The sequence below is a fragment of the Dendrobates tinctorius genome, unplaced genomic scaffold (genome assembly GCF_039654945.1).
Source record: "Dendrobates tinctorius isolate UK_male_01 unplaced genomic scaffold, ASM3965494v1 ptg000024l, whole genome shotgun sequence".
Taxonomy (NCBI): Eukaryota; Metazoa; Chordata; class Amphibia; order Anura; family Dendrobatidae; genus Dendrobates; species Dendrobates tinctorius.
The window spans coordinates 7,363,513-7,384,215 of record NW_027361692.1 but is presented as its reverse complement, the minus strand read 5'-3'; the positions used below and the strand labels follow the sequence as shown (position 1 = coordinate 7,384,215).

General features: G+C 40.5%; 1 protein-coding gene across 1 annotated transcript in view; it reads left to right on the top strand.

Annotated features, from left to right (window-relative positions):
- CD109 (CD109 molecule) overlaps positions 1–20,703 on the top strand; it is a 465,421-nt gene that overhangs the window by 156,080 nt on the left and 288,638 nt on the right. Inside the window, exons 6-9 of the mRNA XM_073569324.1 lie at positions 3,957–3,996; positions 4,141–4,225; positions 13,450–13,546; positions 16,744–16,879. Coding sequence (XP_073425425.1) covers positions 3,957–3,996; positions 4,141–4,225; positions 13,450–13,546; positions 16,744–16,879 — 358 coding nt within the window. The remainder of the gene's footprint in view (positions 1–3,956; positions 3,997–4,140; positions 4,226–13,449; positions 13,547–16,743; positions 16,880–20,703) is intronic.

The following is a 20,703-nucleotide window of genomic DNA, read 5'->3' as shown; positions in this document are numbered from 1 at the left end:
GGCACTTCAGGTCCTTCCTCATCATAGTCCTCGGCCTCTGCAGTAAGCAAATGTGGTCATCCGGATGAAGGCCGCTCCTCTAGGTCTTCTGTCCACCATGCCTCGTACTGCAGGCACTCCTCCACTTGGACCTTGGATCGAATCCAGTCTTGGCGGCCCATACCACCACAGTGTGACATGTTGTGTGTCTCTTTCTGTCAGCAGATAATGGCACCTCGTCCAATGCCAGGTAGTCTGTCTTTCCTGGGTCCCACCCATTCTTGGGTGAGGTCACTTACTGCAGCTCCACCCATTTCTCTAAGTTCAACTGTGGGGGCGGGAGTTCTATCTTTCCCCGCACACAGTTAGTGCGGGCATCCATCACAATGGGGAGTGGCCTATTTTCACCTGGTGCCAAACTCTCTGTATAGCGCCACACCAACGACCGCCATCTTCTCCATGGCGGTCAGCGCCATTTGTAATTCAGCAACAGCCACTATCTTTACTTCTTTTGTGGCGGTCCACTGCTCAAAGTCTCTATCATCTGCCTGTAATACTGTAATGGTGGGCAATAAAGCACAAGTCCCAAATTCACAGTCTTAAAATTTAGAATCTCTGTCAGCCGACAGCTCCATTTCTTCCAATTCAGGCAGCACATCGCCCATTTCAGATTAATAAGTCTTTAGGCTGCAGGGGCCCATCCTGCTGCCACTATGCCAAGTGTAACAAGGGCGACCAGGGGAGGTTAGTTAGAACCGGGTTCTTAAAGGCAGAGTACATGAATAGAGTCCACTGAGCCGACTGTCAGTGAGCACTCCCCTGGTCCCTTATACTTAGACAGTTGGGACCAACACAACGTTCCTCACGACGTACCTTGTTCTTGCTCCAGCTGCAGTAGTCTGGGCAAAACAGAGGCAGAAGAGGCAACCATTGTCCAATGAGCAAAAACAGCTTGTTTAATGTAACAGGATATAAAGAATAAAGTTAAAAAAATACATCACCGGAGTCCTGATCTCTCCCTGACGCTGGCTACATCCATACCCACAACGGCTGCTGAAGCCGAAAATTACAGAAATCCACACGTTTTGTATTTCTAGGTATAGCACACTATTTTCCCTGAAGAAGCCACATTTGGTGTGGCGATACGCGTGGGGTGTTTTCCCCCACCTCTCTCTCCCCGCAGCTTCCATGGCTCTCAATGTCATGCATTGTCTGCTCTTTGACCAAGGATTTGAGCGTTTTGGCTTTTTTCTCTGATATCCTTTAGGAACTGGCTAAACCGTTATGCACTTTAAATGACTATTAATTTCTTCCTAAATATACATGTGATGCAGTCTAGTTTCTAGCTGTTTGACCAATATAATTCTATATATATGGAGCTGTGAATAATTGGGTATTTGTTCCCTGGATTTATGGTTGCATATTTTTCTCCTTTCCCAGGCACACCATTGGTCTTCATTTTAGAGCCTTGATATTTGTTATAATATGCTGTGTGGAAATAGTTGAGGGGTGGTTTTGTCATTATTTCATGGCATGTTTGGATTACACTGTTTGTGTTTTTAAATGTTTTTAATCTTCATTGTGCTTTTTGTCTACACATGTCAGGTTTTGCTAATAAAGTTATAATCTTTTACATGATATGGGTGTTCCCAAATTTTGTAGGCATGTTCTTGTCTTTTTTTCACATTAAGTATGAGCACCACACACAGAAATACACACACTTACATGCCTTGGTATGCTATCAGTTGGGTTTTTAAATTGAATCTACTGTGAGTAAAATAAGTATTGAACACGCCACCAATTTTCTAAATAGCTATATGTCTAAAGATGCTATTGACATAAAATTCTCACCACATGCAAATCTGCCTGTTCTCTGAATTCTGAGCACTGTTTAACTCTTGTCACACCATAGCTTTCTGTGTACACTGTGCATATGCTTAAAGCTGCCAATCAGTGTTGGGGACGGCGTTATGAAGAGGCCATGAAAATGGGAGTGCTAAATTGCAGCAGGTTTACTGTTCTTTAATGATATAAATCACTGTTTTATCAGCAGGAGATTATCAAAACATGTAAAAAATGTACATCGTTGGGCTTTGAGCCAGACATCCAGGTATAGCTATTTCATTAGCCACATGTCACTGCTCTCAAAGGCTATCATGGTGCAAAGAAACATGACAATGGAAGCTGGAATGGAGGTTTTTCCTCTTCAGGGATGAATTCTGATTTTGTTTTGGATGCAATAATAGCTTTAGATTGGTCTGGAGGCCACATAGGCACCGCACTGAAGAGGACTGTATAAAGAAACATCACACCGTATTGTGGTGTTGGATGGAATAATGTATACTAGCTGAACCGCTCTATTCTTCATTCTAGGTTCATTAACAGCTCGCCGTTACATTGATTTGGTTGTAGAACTAGATGTACAGCTATTTCACCAAAGTGTCACAGGAGTGTTTTTACAACATGACAATACCATGCCCCATGTTGCTCGCGCTGTGAGCAGCCTGCATGGCCTACATGTGCTACCATGGCCTATAGCATCTCATGACTTTTCTCCCATAGAGCACATTTGGGACGTTATTGGTTAGCAATTACAAATGGTGCTGCCAGAAGCAGATCTTGATGATTTACGTGCTCAAGTGCATTAAGCATGGCAGGACATTTTTCAGACAACCTTTAATAACCTTAGTGATCACATGCCAAGGCATGTAAGTGTGTGTATTTCTGCCATTTCCATTTTTTCAACATTTTCGTACCATTTGTTTTTTGGTATTAATTGCTTTTTTTGGCACCAAATTCATCATAAACTTGGTGCACAGTCAAACATAGACTTTTTTCCTGTCTTAAATTGCTTTTGCAAATTTTGATACCAAGAGTTAAAAAATTGTGCCAAAATACTGACATGCTGAAGAACACATTAGGGGCAGAATTATGTGGAGTTGTGCCAAATTTTAAAAAGTCGCAAATGATGAACCAGGCTATAACAACTGGAATTGATAAATTCTGCTCACAAAGCTGCGTTGGACATTTAGTAAGGGAGCAGCGCTAGTTCAGTCACCGCTCAGAGTATGCAGAGTGGTGGCTGTAACCGTGTCCCTGGTCCTGACTGACACTGGCTTTTCGTTCTCACATAGCGAGATTGCTAGCGAGATTGCTAATGCGTCACCGATTTTGTGATGCAGCAGCAATCTCGCCTGCGATCTCGCTACATGTGACATGGAGCAGCGACCGGCCCCCCTGCTGGATATCGCTGATCATGCAGGAATGTCCTGGGCCATTTTTTCGTTGCCGGCGTCCCGCTGGCCAGCATGCATCCCTGTGTTTTATCGCTGGATCGTGCTGCATCGCTGAAGAGATCTGCCTGTTTTTCAGCTTACTAGCGATCATTTAGTGATGCACCAGCGATCCCTACCAGATCGTATCGTTGTCGGGATTGCTGGTGTGTCGCTAAGTGAAACGAGACCCTTAGTCAGGGCCGGGGGCACAGTTACAGCCGCTGCTCTGTATTCTCAGAGTGGTGACTGAATCCGCACCAGTGCCACCCTAGCGACAAAATGCCAAACAGTGCAGGGGGTGGAAATAAATTTAATTTTATACCCTGCAGTCTTCAGGTAAGTGCAGGTGCTGGGCAGGTTAGTAGAGCTATTAACCTGCAAATTAACCCTATATCTGCAGGTTAATAGTGTTTTTTCTGGTGACACTTTCCCTTTAAGGCTGTTTAGTCTAAGCCTGCATTGTCTTAAAATTAGACAGTATTGATAAATAGTTCCCATTATGTGTTAATCCATTATACTGTATGTATTGTATTCTGCTGCCTTTTATTAATAAATCATGTATGTGCCAGATGATCAGCAAAATATGCAGTGGAGAGATGAAAATAATAAAGACTATTGAAAATATCTGAATGTACTGTATAAAAAATGCAACCAAAATGTATAACTTTATAATGTAAAAACATTATAATTTGTCTTTTGCAGCAACAACTTCATTATCAAACCTTTACTGTGAGCGATTATGGTAAGTATACTTCAGTCAATATAATTTACTTTATATATACTGTATATATTTTCTTTAAATATAAGCAAATGATTTACATGTTTGAAATATAAACATAACAATTCTGTCGATTTGTTGCCATCTCCTATTTTATTTGCTTTACAGTTTTACCAAAATTTGAAGTAATTCTGTCGACACCTGCACATCATTCAATGAAAACGGGTTTGTTAGAAGGTTCAGTCACTGCAAGGTAGGCTTAACTTTTTGGGAACACCATGAAGCCTTTCATATGAACTCATATCACTTAGCTATTTCAATGCAAAAGACCTTAATGCGCTGGCGTTAATAATTTCATTCTACTTTTTCAATTTTACCAATTTTTTAGACAAAGAAAAATTCTCTTCGCACACATCAAAACTTTAGTTTTCTATATTAGCATATAAGACTTAACTTTCATTATTAATTTGAGTCTACAATCAGATTAAATGGAAACCTGTAATTTACCTGCATATGTATTGGTAATCTGGAAATAAATAATGTTCAAACTTTGTAGCTGGCTTACTGCAGCAGCGGCTACAAAGTTGCAGTCATGGTAAAGTGTTGGCACCCTTGAAATTATTCCAGCAATGAAGTATTTTTCCCAGAAAATTATCAGAAGATTATTGCATTTACATGTTTTCTTATCATATTTATTTTCTTTGTTTGTATTGGAATAATGCAAAAAAAAAAAAAAAACCTTAGAAAAAAGGAAAATTGGACATAATTTCACACAAAACCCCGATAATGGTTCGGCTAAATGGGATATCAGCCCCACAAATATGAACCCCACTTGCAACCTCCACTGGGCAAGTGGAAGAGCCAGGCAAAGCGTCAGAATTGGCGCATCTAATAGATATGCCTTTTTGGGCATCGGAGGGCTGCTATTTTTAGGCTGGGCAGGCCAGTTATAACCAGCCAAAAAATACCAGCCCTAGATGTCTGCTTTAGTTTGTCTGGTTTTCCAAAATGGGGGGACCTCACGCCTTTTTATTTATTTATTTAAATAATTTTAAAAACATCATGGGACCCCTTTATTTTGAGTGAACCCATGCTGTTTTTTTAAATTATTTATTTAGAACACAGACGCCGGCTGATGAATACTCCTATCAGTCGCCGCCTGCTCTCTCTGTTATTAGCGGCAGTAGGTGTAGGTTGATGGGAGTAGTAGTCCTATCAGCAGATGCTAGTGACTGGAGGTAAATTTTTTACCTCCGTTCATGGCTGCAGGCTCACACTATCATTTGACAACATTCAAACCGAATTGAAATGAATTTTGGCTTATTTTTCATTGCTTTGAAATCTCTTTAATAATAACAATGTGGAAGAGGCCAGGAGCCATTTGGTGAGCTGCATTTCTTGCTACATGTTCACAGACTTACTAGTGGAAAAGCCAAACTTCACATGCCACAAATGCAAGTTTGTGTCCCTGTTGGAGGAAAAGTTGCAAAATCTCGAAGAGAGGTTAGCTACATTGAAAATCATTAAGGAAGGTGAAGAGTTCTTAGACAGAGCAGAATTATCTCTTCATGTTAAAGAGAAGAAATTCAAAGTGCACCTGAAGAAACAGAGGAATGGAAGCATGTGACCCAGAGAAGCAGGAGGATCAGGAGGCAGTCAGCACCCACACTGCTCAGGAACCAGTACCAGGCTCTTACACAGGAGAACGATGAAGAAATAAATCAGGATAAGACTCTTCCCACAATCAGCAACCTTGTACGCCCTAAGATGGAGAAAGAAAAATGTTGAGAAGAAGAAACGGAGAGTGGTGGTCATGGGGGATTCCCTGTTGAGAGGAACAGAGGCCGCTATCTGCAGACCAGATATAACCTCAAGAGAAATATGCTGTCTACCAGATGCAAAAATTAAAGATGTGTCTGACAGGATATCAGGACTCTTCAGACCTACAGATGACTACCCATTCCTGCTAATACATGTGGGGACAAATGACACAGCATGAAACGACCTGGAAACCATCTGCAGTGACTTTGAAAACTTAGGTAAGAAAGTGGAAGAACTGGGAGCGCAGGTGGTCTTCTCTTCCATCCTCCCAGTGGATGGCCATGGAACAAGGAGGTGGAATAAGATTCTACAGGTAAACAACTGGCTACGTCGATGGTGCCGTCAGCAAGGATTTGGATTTCTGGATCACGGAGTGAATTACCTATACGATGGACTACTTGCTAGAGATGGGGTGCACCTTACGAAGACCGGAAAACATGTATTTGGAAGTCGCCTTGCTACACTCATCAGGAGAGATTTAAACTAGAACAACGTGGGAAGGGAAGCAAAATGCCAGAAAAAGCCAAACACCTGACAAATGCTATTGAGAACTCTGCTATTAGAAGTGGAAAGAAAGAGCAAAGACAAAAGAATCTAAATAATAAAAATATTGGAGAAAGAGAAACCAATCAAAAACAAAAATGTTTCTATACTAATGCTCAAAGCATGGGCAACAAACAAGGAGAATTGGAACTACTAACGCAGGAAAAGAAATATGATGTCATAGGAATCACAGAAACTTGGTGGGACAATACACATGATTGGAATACAAAGCTAGAAGGATACCACTTATTTGCAAGAATCAGACTTGATAAACGAGGAGGAGGTGTCGCAATGTATGTTAGAAATGCGTATATCTGCACAGAGATTGAAGCTTCAGAGACTGGGAGTTCTGTGGAAACTGTTTGGGTAAGAATGCAAGGACAGAACAATGAAAAGGACACCATTGTAGGCATTTACTGCAGGCCGCCTGTGCAAGCTGAAGATATGGATGAAATCTTTATGCACCAAATGGCCGAGTTCTCCAAAAAATATGACATAGTTGTCATGGGAGATTTCAACTATCCAGACATTTGTTGGGAATCTCTCTCAGGCAAAACTAACAGGTCAAGGAAATTCTTATCCTCTCTTACTGACAACTTTATCTTCCAAAAGGTATGGGAGAAAACATGGGGAACTGCTACCTTGGATCTAATCCTTATAAACAGGGAAGAAATGGTTGAGGAGGTAAAAGTGGCTGGGACCCTGGAAGATAGCGACCATGCTATTTTAGAATTTTGGATAACTAGAGGAGGAAGACCTGTGAAGACTCAGACGTCAAGGTTAGATTTCAGAAAGGCAGATTTTAAGGGATTCAGAAAGAGAATTGGAGGGATCCAATGGTTGGCTATCCTTAAGGACAAAAATGTCCAGGAAGGATGGGAAATCTTGAAAAATGAAATTCTCAAAGCACAATCGTTAACAATTCTGAAAAGAGGGAAGAATAGGAAGCATTTAAGGAAACCAGGATGGATGAACACAGAACTTAAGCACATGCTAAAAAGGAAGAAAGAAATGTTTATAGAATGGAAAGAGGGAGGCATCTATAATAATAATTGCCCTAAGCAGCTTCCGGTTGTAACAACTTCCGTCCAGTTGTAACCGGTGACGTCACCGCACACCTCTTTCCATGTTAACGCTCAACACACACTCCTCTCACCTTTCACCATCTCCACTCACGTCCACTCACTCTTTCACTCCACATACGACCCTTTCTCTCACTCCGTCTCTCATACTCACGCCGTCATCGCCGCTGATCCACGATCCCCGACATCTTCTTCCGCCGGTGCCATCCTGGATCCAAACGTCCTCCACGCCGCGGACATGTTCTTGCGGCGATGCCATTTTGGATCGGCAAAATCCCTCGATAGTCAAGATGGCGTCGCCGCAAGAACATGTCGCCGGTGTGGACGACGTCGGGATCCAAAATGGCGTCGGCGAAATCTCGCGAGATTTCGCCGACGCCATTTTGGATCCCGATGGCATCCACGCCAGCGACATGTTCCTGCGGCGACGCTATTTTGGATCGGCGAAATCCCGCGATACTCAAGATGTCGTCGCCGCAAGAATATGTCACCGGCGAGGACGACGTCGGGATCCAAAATGGCGTCGGCGAAATCTCACGAGATTTCGCCGACGCCATTTTGGATCCCGACGTCGTCCACGCCGGCGACATGTTCTTGCGGTGATGCCATCTTGACTATCGCGGGATTTCATGATACTCAAGATGGCGTCACCACAATAACATGTCGCCGGCGTGGACAACGTCTGGATCCAGGATGGCGCCGGCGGAAGAAGATGTCGGGGATTGTGGAGCAGCGGCGATGACGGCGTGAGTATGAGAGACGGAGTGAGAGAAGGGGTCGTATGTGGAGTGAAGGAGTGAGTGGAGATGGTGAAAGGTGAGAGGAGTGTGTGTGTTGAGGGTTAACATGGCAAGAGGTGTGATGCTATCGCATCCTCCCGATGCGATAGCATCGGGCCATAATCTAGTATCTAAAGAAGAGTATAACGCTGTCTGCAGAACCTGCAGGGCACGAATCAGATAACTAAAGCTGACAATGAATTGAGGCTTGCAAGAGATGTCAGAAACGATGATAAAGGATTTTGGGGATGTGTCAAGAGTAAAAGAAAAGTCAAAGATGCTATAGGATTTTTACAGGATGAAAATGATGAAATGGTAAGACAGGATGTTGAGAAGGCCGAACTTTTAAATTCCTATTTTGCATCTGTTTTCTGTCAGAAAGGAAATGTAGCATCAACTATTCTTCACTGTCCTATTAAGGGAATTGAAGAATCCAGGATAACTATAAACAGAAATATAGTGAGGATACACTTAGCTAACCTAGATGAATTCAAGTCTCCAGGTCCAGATGAATTACACCCCAGATTATTGAAGGAGATAGCAGAAGAAATTTTTGAACCGCTCTCCATAATCTTTGAAAATTTGTGGCGAACAGGAGAAGTCCCAGAAGACTGGAGAAGAGCAAATGTTGTTCCTATCTTCGAAAAGGGGAAGAAGGTGGACCCAGGCAACTATAGGCCGGTGAGTCTGACTTCTATACCAGGAAAGATCTTTAAATAAATTATTAAACAACATGTATGTCAGTACATGGATAAGAATTAAGTGATTAAACAGAGTCAGCATGGGTTTGTAACTAATAAGTCATGTCAGACTAACTTAATTTCCGTCTATGACAGAGTCACTGGATCAGGGAAATGCTGTAGATATAGTATATCTTGACTTCAGCAAAGCATTTGACAAAGTATCTCACACAATCCTTATTGAAAAAATGACTAAGTATGGAATGGACAAGGCAACTGATAGGTGGATTCATAACTGGCTTAGTGATCGGACCCAAAGAGTGGTCGTAAATGGCTGCACATCCAGTTGGAAGAATGTCTCAAGTGGGGTACCACAGGCCTCTGTCCTGGGCCCTGTATTGTTCAACATCTTTATCAACGATATAGATGAAGGAATTGAGGGTAAACTGATTAAATTTGCTGATGACTCAAAGCTAGGAGAGATAGCTAATACTAGAGAAGAGAGAGAAAAGATTCAAAAACATAAACTGGAGCAGTGGGCAGTAACTAACAGAATGGTTTTTAACAGGGAAAAATGCAAAGTACTACATCTGGGCAATAAAAATGAAAAAAGCATATACAGAATGGGAGGAATAGGGCTAAGCAACAACACATGTGAAAAAGACTTGGGTATACTAATAGATCACAGACTGAATGAGTCAACAGTGGGATGCAGCAGCAAAAAAGGCAAATGCAATTCTAGGATGTATTAACAGAAGCATACAGACTAGATCACGTGAAGTCATTATTGCCCTCTACTTCTCTTTGGTCAGACCTCATCTGGAATACTGTGTCCAGTTTTGGGCACCACAATTTAAAAAAGACATCAACAAACTGGAGCAAGTTCAGAAAAGAGCGACCAGAATGGTGACCGGTCTGCAAACCCTGTCTTATGAGGAAAGGTTGCAGGATTTGGGAATGTTTAGCCTGCAAAAGATAAGACTGAGAGGAGACTTAATAAATGTCTACAAATATCTCAAGGGCTGTCACATTGCAGAAGGATCATTTTTATTCTCATTTGCACAAGGAAAGACTAGAAGCAATGGGATGAAACTGAAAGGGAGGAGACACAGATTAGATATTAGAAAAAACCTTTTGACAGAGTGATCAATGAGTGGCACAGGCTGCCACGAGAGGTAGTGAGTTCTCCTTCAATAGAAGTCTTCAAACAGAGGCTGGACAGACATCTGTCTGGGATGATTTAGCGAATCCTGCTTTGAGCAGGGGGTTGGACCAGATGGCCCAGGAGGTCCCTTCCAACTCTACGATTCTATGATTCTATGACAGCATGGGAACTGCTGATCCCTAACTGGCGGTAATGATTTTACCGTCAAACAGAGGCAGTGTTTGTCACACTATCAGGCATATGACAATGCGAGAAACACCTGGTGTTCAGGATGCCGAATCCAAAACAGTAACATGAAATTCCTGGGGAAGTCTGAGAAGTAGGTGTTCAGTAAGAACCCCAAACTTTACTGTTTGGGTTTGTCCATCACTAGTGCCAACACTTTTGGCCACGACTCTATATTCTTCCTGCTTGACCCTTATGACTGGAAGCGAGCAGCTGCATGAACAATATAAGTTCCCTATCTCCCTTTACTGCTGCTTCATAATTTCCCAGAGATTATAATTTCTGCAGCAGAATTGTTTCCATCCCAAGAGTCATTGGGTATTTCTCTCTTCTTTAAATTGTAAGTTCTTTTCATAAGTGGGTTCCTCTGTTTCTTCTCTGTAGCGTGTAAACTGTTATGATCAGCGGCATCCTATTTCTCTAGCTACTATCAAGTTTAAGCTCTTTTAGCTAGCCGTGTCCTTTCTCTCTCTCTTCTGTAGTATATAAGCTCTTATGGTCAGCAGGGTCCTCTCTGTCATTTATCTTACCTATGTGTTTTTTCTGTGCATTTACAAGCATTTCAGTATTGAGAGTCACAAAAATTAATTTGCAGCAAATTGTTGTTTGGAAAAATTTGGCGCCCAAGGAAAAAAATCTGATATGTTCACAGCCCCATAAAATAACATTGGTCCCACTGTGATCTGAGGTTTTGTCATCTGCAGAAGCCCTTAGTCATATCATTTCAAAGAAAAGATCACTACTAGTGTTGAGTGATACCTTCCGATATCGGGAAATATCGGATTGGATTGGATCGGACTGATACCCAAAAAGTATCGGATATTGCCGATTCCGATACCGGAAACTAATGCAAGTGAATGGGACAGAAATATCGGAACAAAAATAAACCCTTTCTTTCCTTGTAGGTTAATTCTACATGAAGGAAAACAACTAAGAATAATGTAGAATGTATTGGGGAGGTGGAGGAGACATTAAAGGCACAGAGGTTTAGCCCAATCAAATCGAATAGCAGGAATTAATTTTTTTTAAGACATTCAGACTTACAAAAATAGTGACTATGTTAAAGGGGTTGTGTAGCAATAGAGGGAGACGTTCAGAAAAGGCACATGTTGGTGGAGTGGTGGAACGGAGTGCTTCATCTAGCCTGGAGGTTGGAGGTTGACTGATCCCCTGACCCTGCTAAATCTCTGTGCTTGACACTGCACCATCTACGGCTCTTCACTACCTCTCCATCTACACTGCCCTGGGACTACAGCCCTACCTGTGGAGGGCCACAACATCATTGCTGCACCACACCATCTGTCCCAGAGGATCTGTCTGCAGCGTCGGCTTAACATCTTCATTGCCGAACACCACAGGTGGCGTCACGAATCATTCACTCATAAACTTTAATCATCATCCACACGTTCAACATTTCCCTTTTACAATGGACTCCCAGGGCCACGGACCGGGTCACAGCTACCGTGACATCTCCCATTGAAACCAATGGGCCCGGTACCGAGTACCCCACCAGGCGGGCGATTCAACTTGGCGGAAATACATAACAGAACAGGTTGTCCGGGCTTTTCACATAATCTCAGTGCATATCTAGGCTGCAGAATGCTGACAATAAGTAATTTACCTTCTCTGGCTAGTCTGCACGGTTTCCAAGATATCATCTCTTGCTTCTAAGATAAACATCTGGGGGGGTGTTCTGGCATTGAAATGAGAACTTGTCGTTTCCTCTTCCCTCACTAGTTTCACTTTCCATAGATCACTGTTCAGCGTGTGTCTGGGGGAGGAGCAGCTGGGTGGTCTGCTCGCAGCCAATCACAGCCATGCCATTAGTTAACATGCCTACATGCCTAACAGGATGTGCCCACACTTCTTAGGATTCCTCATTGGCTGAATCAAATCAAACTGGCTCATAGCATTATGGGAACTTCCGATTCCGTATTCGATATGCAAAAAGTATCGGAAATCAGTATCGGAATTCCGATACCGCGAATATTGGCCGATACCCGATATTTGCGGTATCGGAATGCTCAACACTAATCACTATCATATTTCCTAAATCTGCCTTTTATCTTCTAGTCAATGTCTCAACTTTTAAAATTGAGAATGTCTCACATCTATAATGACTGTTTTTTATTTATTCTTCAAGAAAAAAACACTACAAATGATAAAATAGAAGGAAGACCTTGATGCTAAATTTACACTGATTGGCACACAGTTCTATTTTGGGCTAAAAAGTTGATAGACATTTTTCATTAGTAATCAGAGCCAAAATCATTATATGATGATGTCTTATCCCATCCGAAATGTCCAAAATAAATGCATTTGCATCTGACTCCTGATTATAAGAATGTACCATATTTAAAATCACGTCAGGCGGAAGATGAGGTCAAGTTGTGATAAAAGTCACATTTTATGATTCTCTCTAAAACATCTGGAAAGGCCACATTGGTATAAAAATGGGAAAACTAACTAAACCACAAAAGACAACTTAAATAAAGTCACAAATCATTTGATGAATTTTTCGCAAATCAAAGAGTCACTTTGATTTGCCCAAAAAACTGCAGAAAATGCAATGATGGATCTTTTAAAATACCCAGATTCTGCTTTGGTTAAAAGTTTCGCAAAATTTCGTCAATCATTAAATATTACAGAATTTCCATTCATCATATCATTTTAGCTACCAGGATAGCATTGATAAGAATTTGGAAACTTCCAATCTTTTCTTAATTAATGGAAATAATCAGATGGTATTGCACGCCTTCACTCTAGAGCAAATGTATCCATCTTACTTCCTTCGTCCTTGCAATGTTCTAGAACAGTTATTCTGTACAAATTGATTTATTTTTCAACTTAAACTGGTTGCAGATGTAAAAATAGGAGATTCTTAAAAATATGAGTACAAATGTTTCGATAATTGGATCTCTCCTCTTTACAGCATTCGTAAAAACTGAAAAAATATACGGTACATGTTCTAGTACACATTTTTATAATTTATCATGTCATTCATATTTAGAAATCCTTGTCTCCATTCTCTGTCATCCCCATAAATCTAATTAAACGCACAGAAAAACTTCAACTTGCTTCTCTTTTTTTTAGTATGTTTAGGTTTGTATGGTACAGTGTAACTTTGCATTGCTTTTTTGTTCTATCACTTATTTATTGTGATATGTATCATACATTTTTAGATATACATATGGGATGCCAGTAAAGGGAAAGTTGACTGTTACCCTACATTATCATTCATTTGATCGTAAAAAAAACAATATTACCAAACATTTTGAGGTAAGTATACTTATGTATTACAGGCTAAAGTCAATATAATATTACTTATTAGATAAAAGATTATTCTTAAATTCTCAAGCTATCTCCTATCCACAAGTGACATATTTGGGCTCTGGAACTTCAGTCTTGAATGGAGCGAAGGTATACATGCTCTTCCTCTGCTCCATTCATTGTCAATGGAACTTCCAGAAAAAGCCAAGGACAATTGGCTTTCTCCAGTCCTATGAATGGAACAGGGTTGGAGAAACGTGCCTCTGCTCCATTCATAACAGAACTGCAGAGCCTCGCTTTCAGGGTTCCAGTGCGCCCAATCTAATGGTCAGACTACCAGCTATTCAGCAATTTAGCTCCTATCTTATTATAAAGGCATAATTTGTGATTTTTGATGAGACAAGCTGTTTTTTCATGTTTTTTTTTCAAATCTGTGTTCTTTGCCAGTTCTCTTTCCTTCAGGGGGTAGTGGTCTCAATAACTAGTTTAGAGTAATTTGTTGCTGGGCTTTTCTGTCTAGTCTTTGATGCATAATTATTTTGATGAGCATGATCAGTGGTAATAGAGTACAAGACATCTATGAAGTTAATTTAATAAGCCTCCATGATATGGATATAATATGGACTAACTGCAAAAAGGCTAATATACATAAATGGAAACATACAGTCATGTAATCCATAAAAATCATCATCTTTATTAAACATATATATTAAAATTAATTGCACAGACAAAAGGACAAGTGGGGCTAAAAGATGGTAACATGATGATACCAGCATCCAAAATGCCCAAGGTTAGGTATGCCACCGGATGTAAACCATATCACCTCATAACAAAATGGGGTTGTCCACACAAAGAAATTCCAATTACCATATAATGAAGATCAGCTCAATGGCAACAATATATCTATGTATACATAGTACCTTGAATATGGTGGACAATTCTCCAGGACAATACCTGCATTTTGGATGCTGGTATCATCATGTTACCATCTTTTAGCTCTACTTGTCCTTTTTATCTGTGTAATTAATTTTAATATATATGTTTAATAAAGATGATGATTTTTATGGATTATATGACTGTATGTTTCCATTTATGTATATTAGTCTTTGATATGGTAGATAAATGCACTTGTTAACAAGGTAAAATTTAGGGGTGTTGTTTTTGGTTGCAATGTTTAGTGGTATTGAAGGTTTAATATCTCAATTTAGGTTAGGTACCACTGTCCCTATTATCCATTAGAGCTCAGAGTCAAATTGCTAACTATGGAGGCTCTTGGTTGAAGACCTCTCCATTTCTTCAGGTATTAAAGGAATAGGACTACATCTAGTTCCTAAATTATAGTGCCATTTCAAGCTCGACAGTACCATAACCAATATAGAAGCTCTTTTGCATACTATGGTGAAGAAATTACATTATTCCTTGGTGAAATTTTTTTATTTGTTTCTGCCGTGACATTACTCAGGCTGTTAATGACTTTTTATATATACACGTGGTCAAAATTTTTGGTATCCCTCGTTTAATGACAGAAAAATCCACAATAGCGACAGAAATAACTTGAATCTAATAATAATAAATAAAAAATCTATGAAAATGAACAAATGAAAGTCAGACATTGCTTTTCAACCATGCTTCCACAAAATTTTTAAAAAAATTAAATTCGCGAAATAGGCCTGTACAGAAATGATGGTACCCTTAACTTAATATTTTGTTGCAAAACCTTTTGAGACAATCTATGCAATCAAACGATGACTGTAGCTGTCAATGATACTTCTGCACCTCTTGACAGGTATTTTGGCCCACTCCTCAAGAGCAAACTGCTCCAGTTATCTTGTGTTTGAAGGTTGCCTTTTCCAGATGGCATTTTTCAGCTCTTTCCAAAGATGCTCAATAGAATTTAGGTCAGGGCTCATAGAAGGCCTCTTCAGAAAAGTCCAATGTTTTTCTCTTAGCCATTCTTGGGTGTTTTAGCTGTGTGTTTTGGGTCATTATCCTGTTGCAAGACCCATGACTTGCAACTTAGACCAAGCTTTCTGACACTGGGCAGCACATTTCTCTCTAGAATCCCTTGATAGTCTTGAGAATTCATTGTACTCTGCACAGATTCTAGACTTCTAGACACCCTGAGCCAGATGCAGCAAAGCAGCCCCAGAACATAACAGAGCCTCCTCCATGTTTCACAGTAGGGACAGTGTTCTTTTCTTGATATACTTCATTTTTCCATCTGTGAACATAGAGCTGATATGCCTTGCCAAAAAGTTCAATTTTTGTCTCATCTGTCAATAGGTCATTCTCCCTGAAGCTTTGTGGCTTGTCAACATGTAATTTGGCAAATTCCAGTCTGGCTTTTTTATGATTTTTTTCAACAATGGTGTCCTCCTTGGTCGTCTCCCATGAAGTCCACTTTGACTCATAAAATGACGGATAGTGCGATCTGACACTGATGTTCCTTAAGCTTGATGTTCACCTTTAATCTGTTTAGAAGTATTTCTTGGCTCTTTTGTTACCATTCATATTGTCTGTCTCTTTCATTTGTCATCAATTTTCCTCCTGCGGCCACTTCCAGGGAGGTTGGCTACAGTCCCATGGAGCTTAAATTTCTGAATAATATATGCAACTGTAGTCACAGGAACATCAAGCTGCTTGGAGATGGTCTTATAACTTTTACCTTTTACATGTTTGTCTATAATTTTCTTTCTAATCTCCTGAGACAACTCTTTCCTTTGCTTCCTCTGGTACATGTTGAGTGTGATACACACCATGTCACCAAACAGCACAGTGAGTATCTGTAGCCCTCTATACAGGCCCACTCACTGATTCCAAGATTGTAGGCACCTGTGATGCTAATTAGTTGACACGGCTTCATTTAACATGTCCCTTTTGTCACATTATTTTCAGGGGTACCATCATTTCTGTACAGGCCTATTTCATGAGTTTTATTTTTTTTTTAATTCTATGGAAGCATGGTTGAAAAGCAATGTCTAACTTTCATTTGTACACTTTCATAGATTTTTTATTTATTATTACTTTTGTCAGATTCAAGTTATTTCTGCGACCATTGTGGGTTTTTCTGTCATTAAAATAGGGGTTCCAACAATTTTGACCGTGTGTGTGTTTTGTCTAGTTTAGTTTTATTTTTGGGTACAGTACAGTTAAATTCAGTTTTATTTATCTTTATTTATGTCCTGATTTTTAATTTATTCTTACAGATAAATGGTTTTTCAAAGTTCAGCTTTACTGATTTAGATCTGAAGAAACTTATGAGATATGAAGACACACATTCTGACACTTTAACATTTGGTGGTCCAGTCGATGTTGTTGCAGTTGTTAATGAGGATCTTACAGGTAAATTAATGGTAATAACTGGGGGTTATGTATTGCAATGCTAATCTAAAGGCATAATCTTATCTGTTTCTACTCACTTCCAAATCAAGAGTTGAATCTGGGCCATTGATGTCACATCTACAGATATTTGTCAGCTTGCATGCACAAGCACCAGTAATAGAGCACCTGTGTTAATTTAGGAAAGGTGCATGATACCTGCTGCTTCCACACATAAGCTGGCAGATAATAAGTGAGTGATACCTGATATTCCAGCAGGCAAATAGGTGCCGACACCTGCGCAAAAAAAACAAGATGCCAATGCCTATAGAGGGGCGGAATATCGGAATTGAAGGGAGCATGGGCAGGCGCAGGTCAACCACAAGAAGCACCCTTTTAAGCTAGTACAGCCATGAATCTTCTTGGGAATGATGGCACACATTTTTCACACCTGGATTTAGGGATCCTCTGCCATTCTTCCTTGCAGATCCTCTCCAGTCCCGACAAGTTGAATGGTGAACGTTGGTGGACAATTATTTTCAGGTCTCTCCAGAGATGCTCAATTGGATTTATGCAGGGATCTGGCTGGGCCAGTCAAGAATGGTCAAAGAGTTGTTCTGAAGCCATGCCTTTGTTATTTTAGCTGTGTGCTTAGGGTTGTTGTCTCGTTGGAAGGTGAGCCTTTGGCCAAGTCTGAGGTCCAGAGCACTCTGGAAGAGGTTTTCATCCAGGATATCTCAGTACTTGGCCGTGTTCATGTTTCCTTCAATTGCAATCAGTCATCCTCTCCCTGCAGCTGAAAAAAAATCTCCAGAGCATGATGCTGCCACCACCATGTTCACTGTTGGGATTGTATTGGGTAGGTGATGAGCAGTGCCTGGTTTTCTCCACACGTACCGCTTAAAATTATCACCAAAAAGGTCTATCTTCATCTCATCAGACCAGAGAATCTTATTTCTCATAGTCTGGGAGTCCTTCATGTGCTTTTTAGCAATGTCTATGCAGGTTTTCTTATATCTTGCACTGAGGAGAGGCGTCCGTCGGGCCACTCTGCCATAAAGGCCTGACTGGTGGAGGGCTGCAGTGATAGTTGACTTTGTGGAACTTTCTCCCATCTCTCTACTGCACCTGTGGAGCTCAACCACAGTGATCATGGGGTTCTTCTTTACCTCTCTCACCAAGGCTCTTCTCCCACGATTGCTCAGTTTGGCTGGATGGAAAGGTCTAGGAAGACTTCTAATGGTCCCAAACTTCTTCCATTTAAGGATTATGGAGGCCACTGTGCTCTTAGGAACCTTCAGTACTGCAGAAATTCTTTTGTACCCTTCGCCAGATCTGTGCCTTGCCACAATTCTATCTCTGAGCTCCTTTGCCAGTTCCTTTGACCTCATGATTCTCATTTGGTCTGACATGCACTGTGAGCTGTGAGGTCTTATATAGACATGTGTGTGCTTTTCCAAATCAAGTCCTATCACTTTAATTAAATACAGCTGGACTCCAATGAATGAATAGAACATCTCAAAGAAGATCCCATGGAAATGGACAGCATGTGACTTAAATATGAGTGTCTGAGCAAAGGGTCTGAATACCTATGACCATGTGATATTTCGGTTTTTCTTTTTTAATAAATTTGCAAAAATTTCTACATTTTCTGCTTTTTTTTTCAGTCAAGATGGGGTGCAGATTGTACATTAACTCCTCTCTGCCATTGGACATACTATTCTGTCCATGTGACCTGGGACTTAATTCCCATGGACAGAATAGTATGTCATATGCGATCAGCTGCACTCACAGGGAGCGCGACTGATCTCGGCCGGTGTCAGCTTATTCTCACAGCTGACACCAGGCATTAAGTGCCAGGAGCAGTCCAGACCACTCCCGTCACTTCATCCCCTGGCACACTGCAATCAAACATGATCGCAGTGTTCCAGTGACGGCAGAGGCATCAGGAGAAGCATCGGCAGGGAGGGGACTTCCTGCATGCTTCCCTCAGAACAACACAATGTGATCACGTTGTTCTAAGTGTCTCCAAGGAGACCCCCGGCTCCAAGATGGCCACAGGGTCCTTCTGGATCCTGCAGTGAGGTGGCTTGTCAGTGCCTGCTGAGAGCAGGTACCGACAAACCTCCTTCACTGCCTGTCAGATCGCTGATCTGACACAGTGCAGTGTAAAGTGTCAGATCAGCGATCTGACTTTATATAGTAATGTCCCATACTGGGACAATGTAAAAAAGTAAAAATAAAAAATAACATTTGTAAAAATATTTTTTAAACACTTCCTAAAAAAATTACATTTCTTTATGTAATACAAAAAACCTCCTTATTCAATAAAACTGAAAGATAAGGTCCAGAGTTATTTTTTGGTGCCAATCAATCATTTTATTAGATACACAAATATACATATATAGCCAGAGTAATGCTAACCAAGCAGGTAAGAAGGAAAAAATGTGCAGCAACAATATAATATAGCAAGCCTCCTGAATCTACATATAACAGGGTTTTTCCAAATATTAAGCTCAAGTCCAAAATTAAATCACATAAAGTGCAAATGCAATAGCAAAAATATCAATAATATATAAATACAGAAAATAAATATATTTATATAATTGTAAAGTGTCAGTGCTCAGAAAAAACAGTATACCATAATGTACTAAAAAATGGAAAACTATCAATAGAATATAAATAAATACAGATAATAAATATATTTATATAATTATAAGGTGCCTGTGCATAGAAAAAACGCTATGTCAATATACAAATAAATATGCCTAGTGTGTATTAATTGGACCCAGCTACACCCTATTTGATCAAGTATTTCATCCAGTAAAGTGACAGTGCATAAATAATAAGTAGATTCAAAGAGCTAATAAACCTAAAAACATGTACATAATCCTAACCGGGTAGTACTGAATGAAGTGCAAATATTAAAACATGAAGATCTTACATGTGGGAGACACTCTGACCTTCACCCACTGCCTCAACGCACGTTTCAACTTTCTTCATGAGGATAGTAATAATAATATAGAAGGCATAATTTATGCCAGCAATATGTTTTTGACAAATGCGGCAGAATAAATATATTGATAACAGTAAGAAGATAAAAGGGTATTCAAGGTTGGTAGTTGATAAAAGAAGTCCTCAACATGTTTCTCCTAACCGGATCATCAGGAGGTAGATAACCAGATATTTTTTCTGCCGCATTTGTCAAAAACATATTGCTGGCATAAATTATGCCTTCCATATTATTGCATTAGCTGTGCTGCCCTTATTAGTATCATTAGAAATATCAGGAATTCCATGGGACAGCCATCGTGGAAAGGGGGCGCTATTCCGCTGACCAGTAGGGTGCCAACCTCCACTGATAGGAAGGCTTTCAGTCACAGGGAACAGTACAGTTAGGTACTCATTTGTTTTTGCACATGTCACTTTATTGTCTGTGTCACTTGCACTCATTTTGCACTTTTTCTTCTTGTTGCCTACCCAGCTACCTCTATCTTGGCAACCTCTATAAAACTCCTTTCCTGGATAATTGAGTGACAGTATGTTGCACTAATCCAGGGGTATATAGGAGATTTAGGGTTCAGCCATCATGGAGTGGGGGCGCCAATCTCGATTGTGTTTAGGGTGCCAACCTCCGCTGTCAGGTAGCTAAACAATGGGGTTCCTATTTAGGGCCATGGTACTGTAGGTGGCACGGTGGGTTGATTCACTGCGCGGTTGTCTTGTTTAAGTCAAAGGTTTAATTAAGGTTATATTTTATAATTTATATCTCACATTAAGCTGATGTAAGGCTCCTGGATAGCACAATTGATTTTTGACCTTACTTTTACATATTAAATCTTACATTT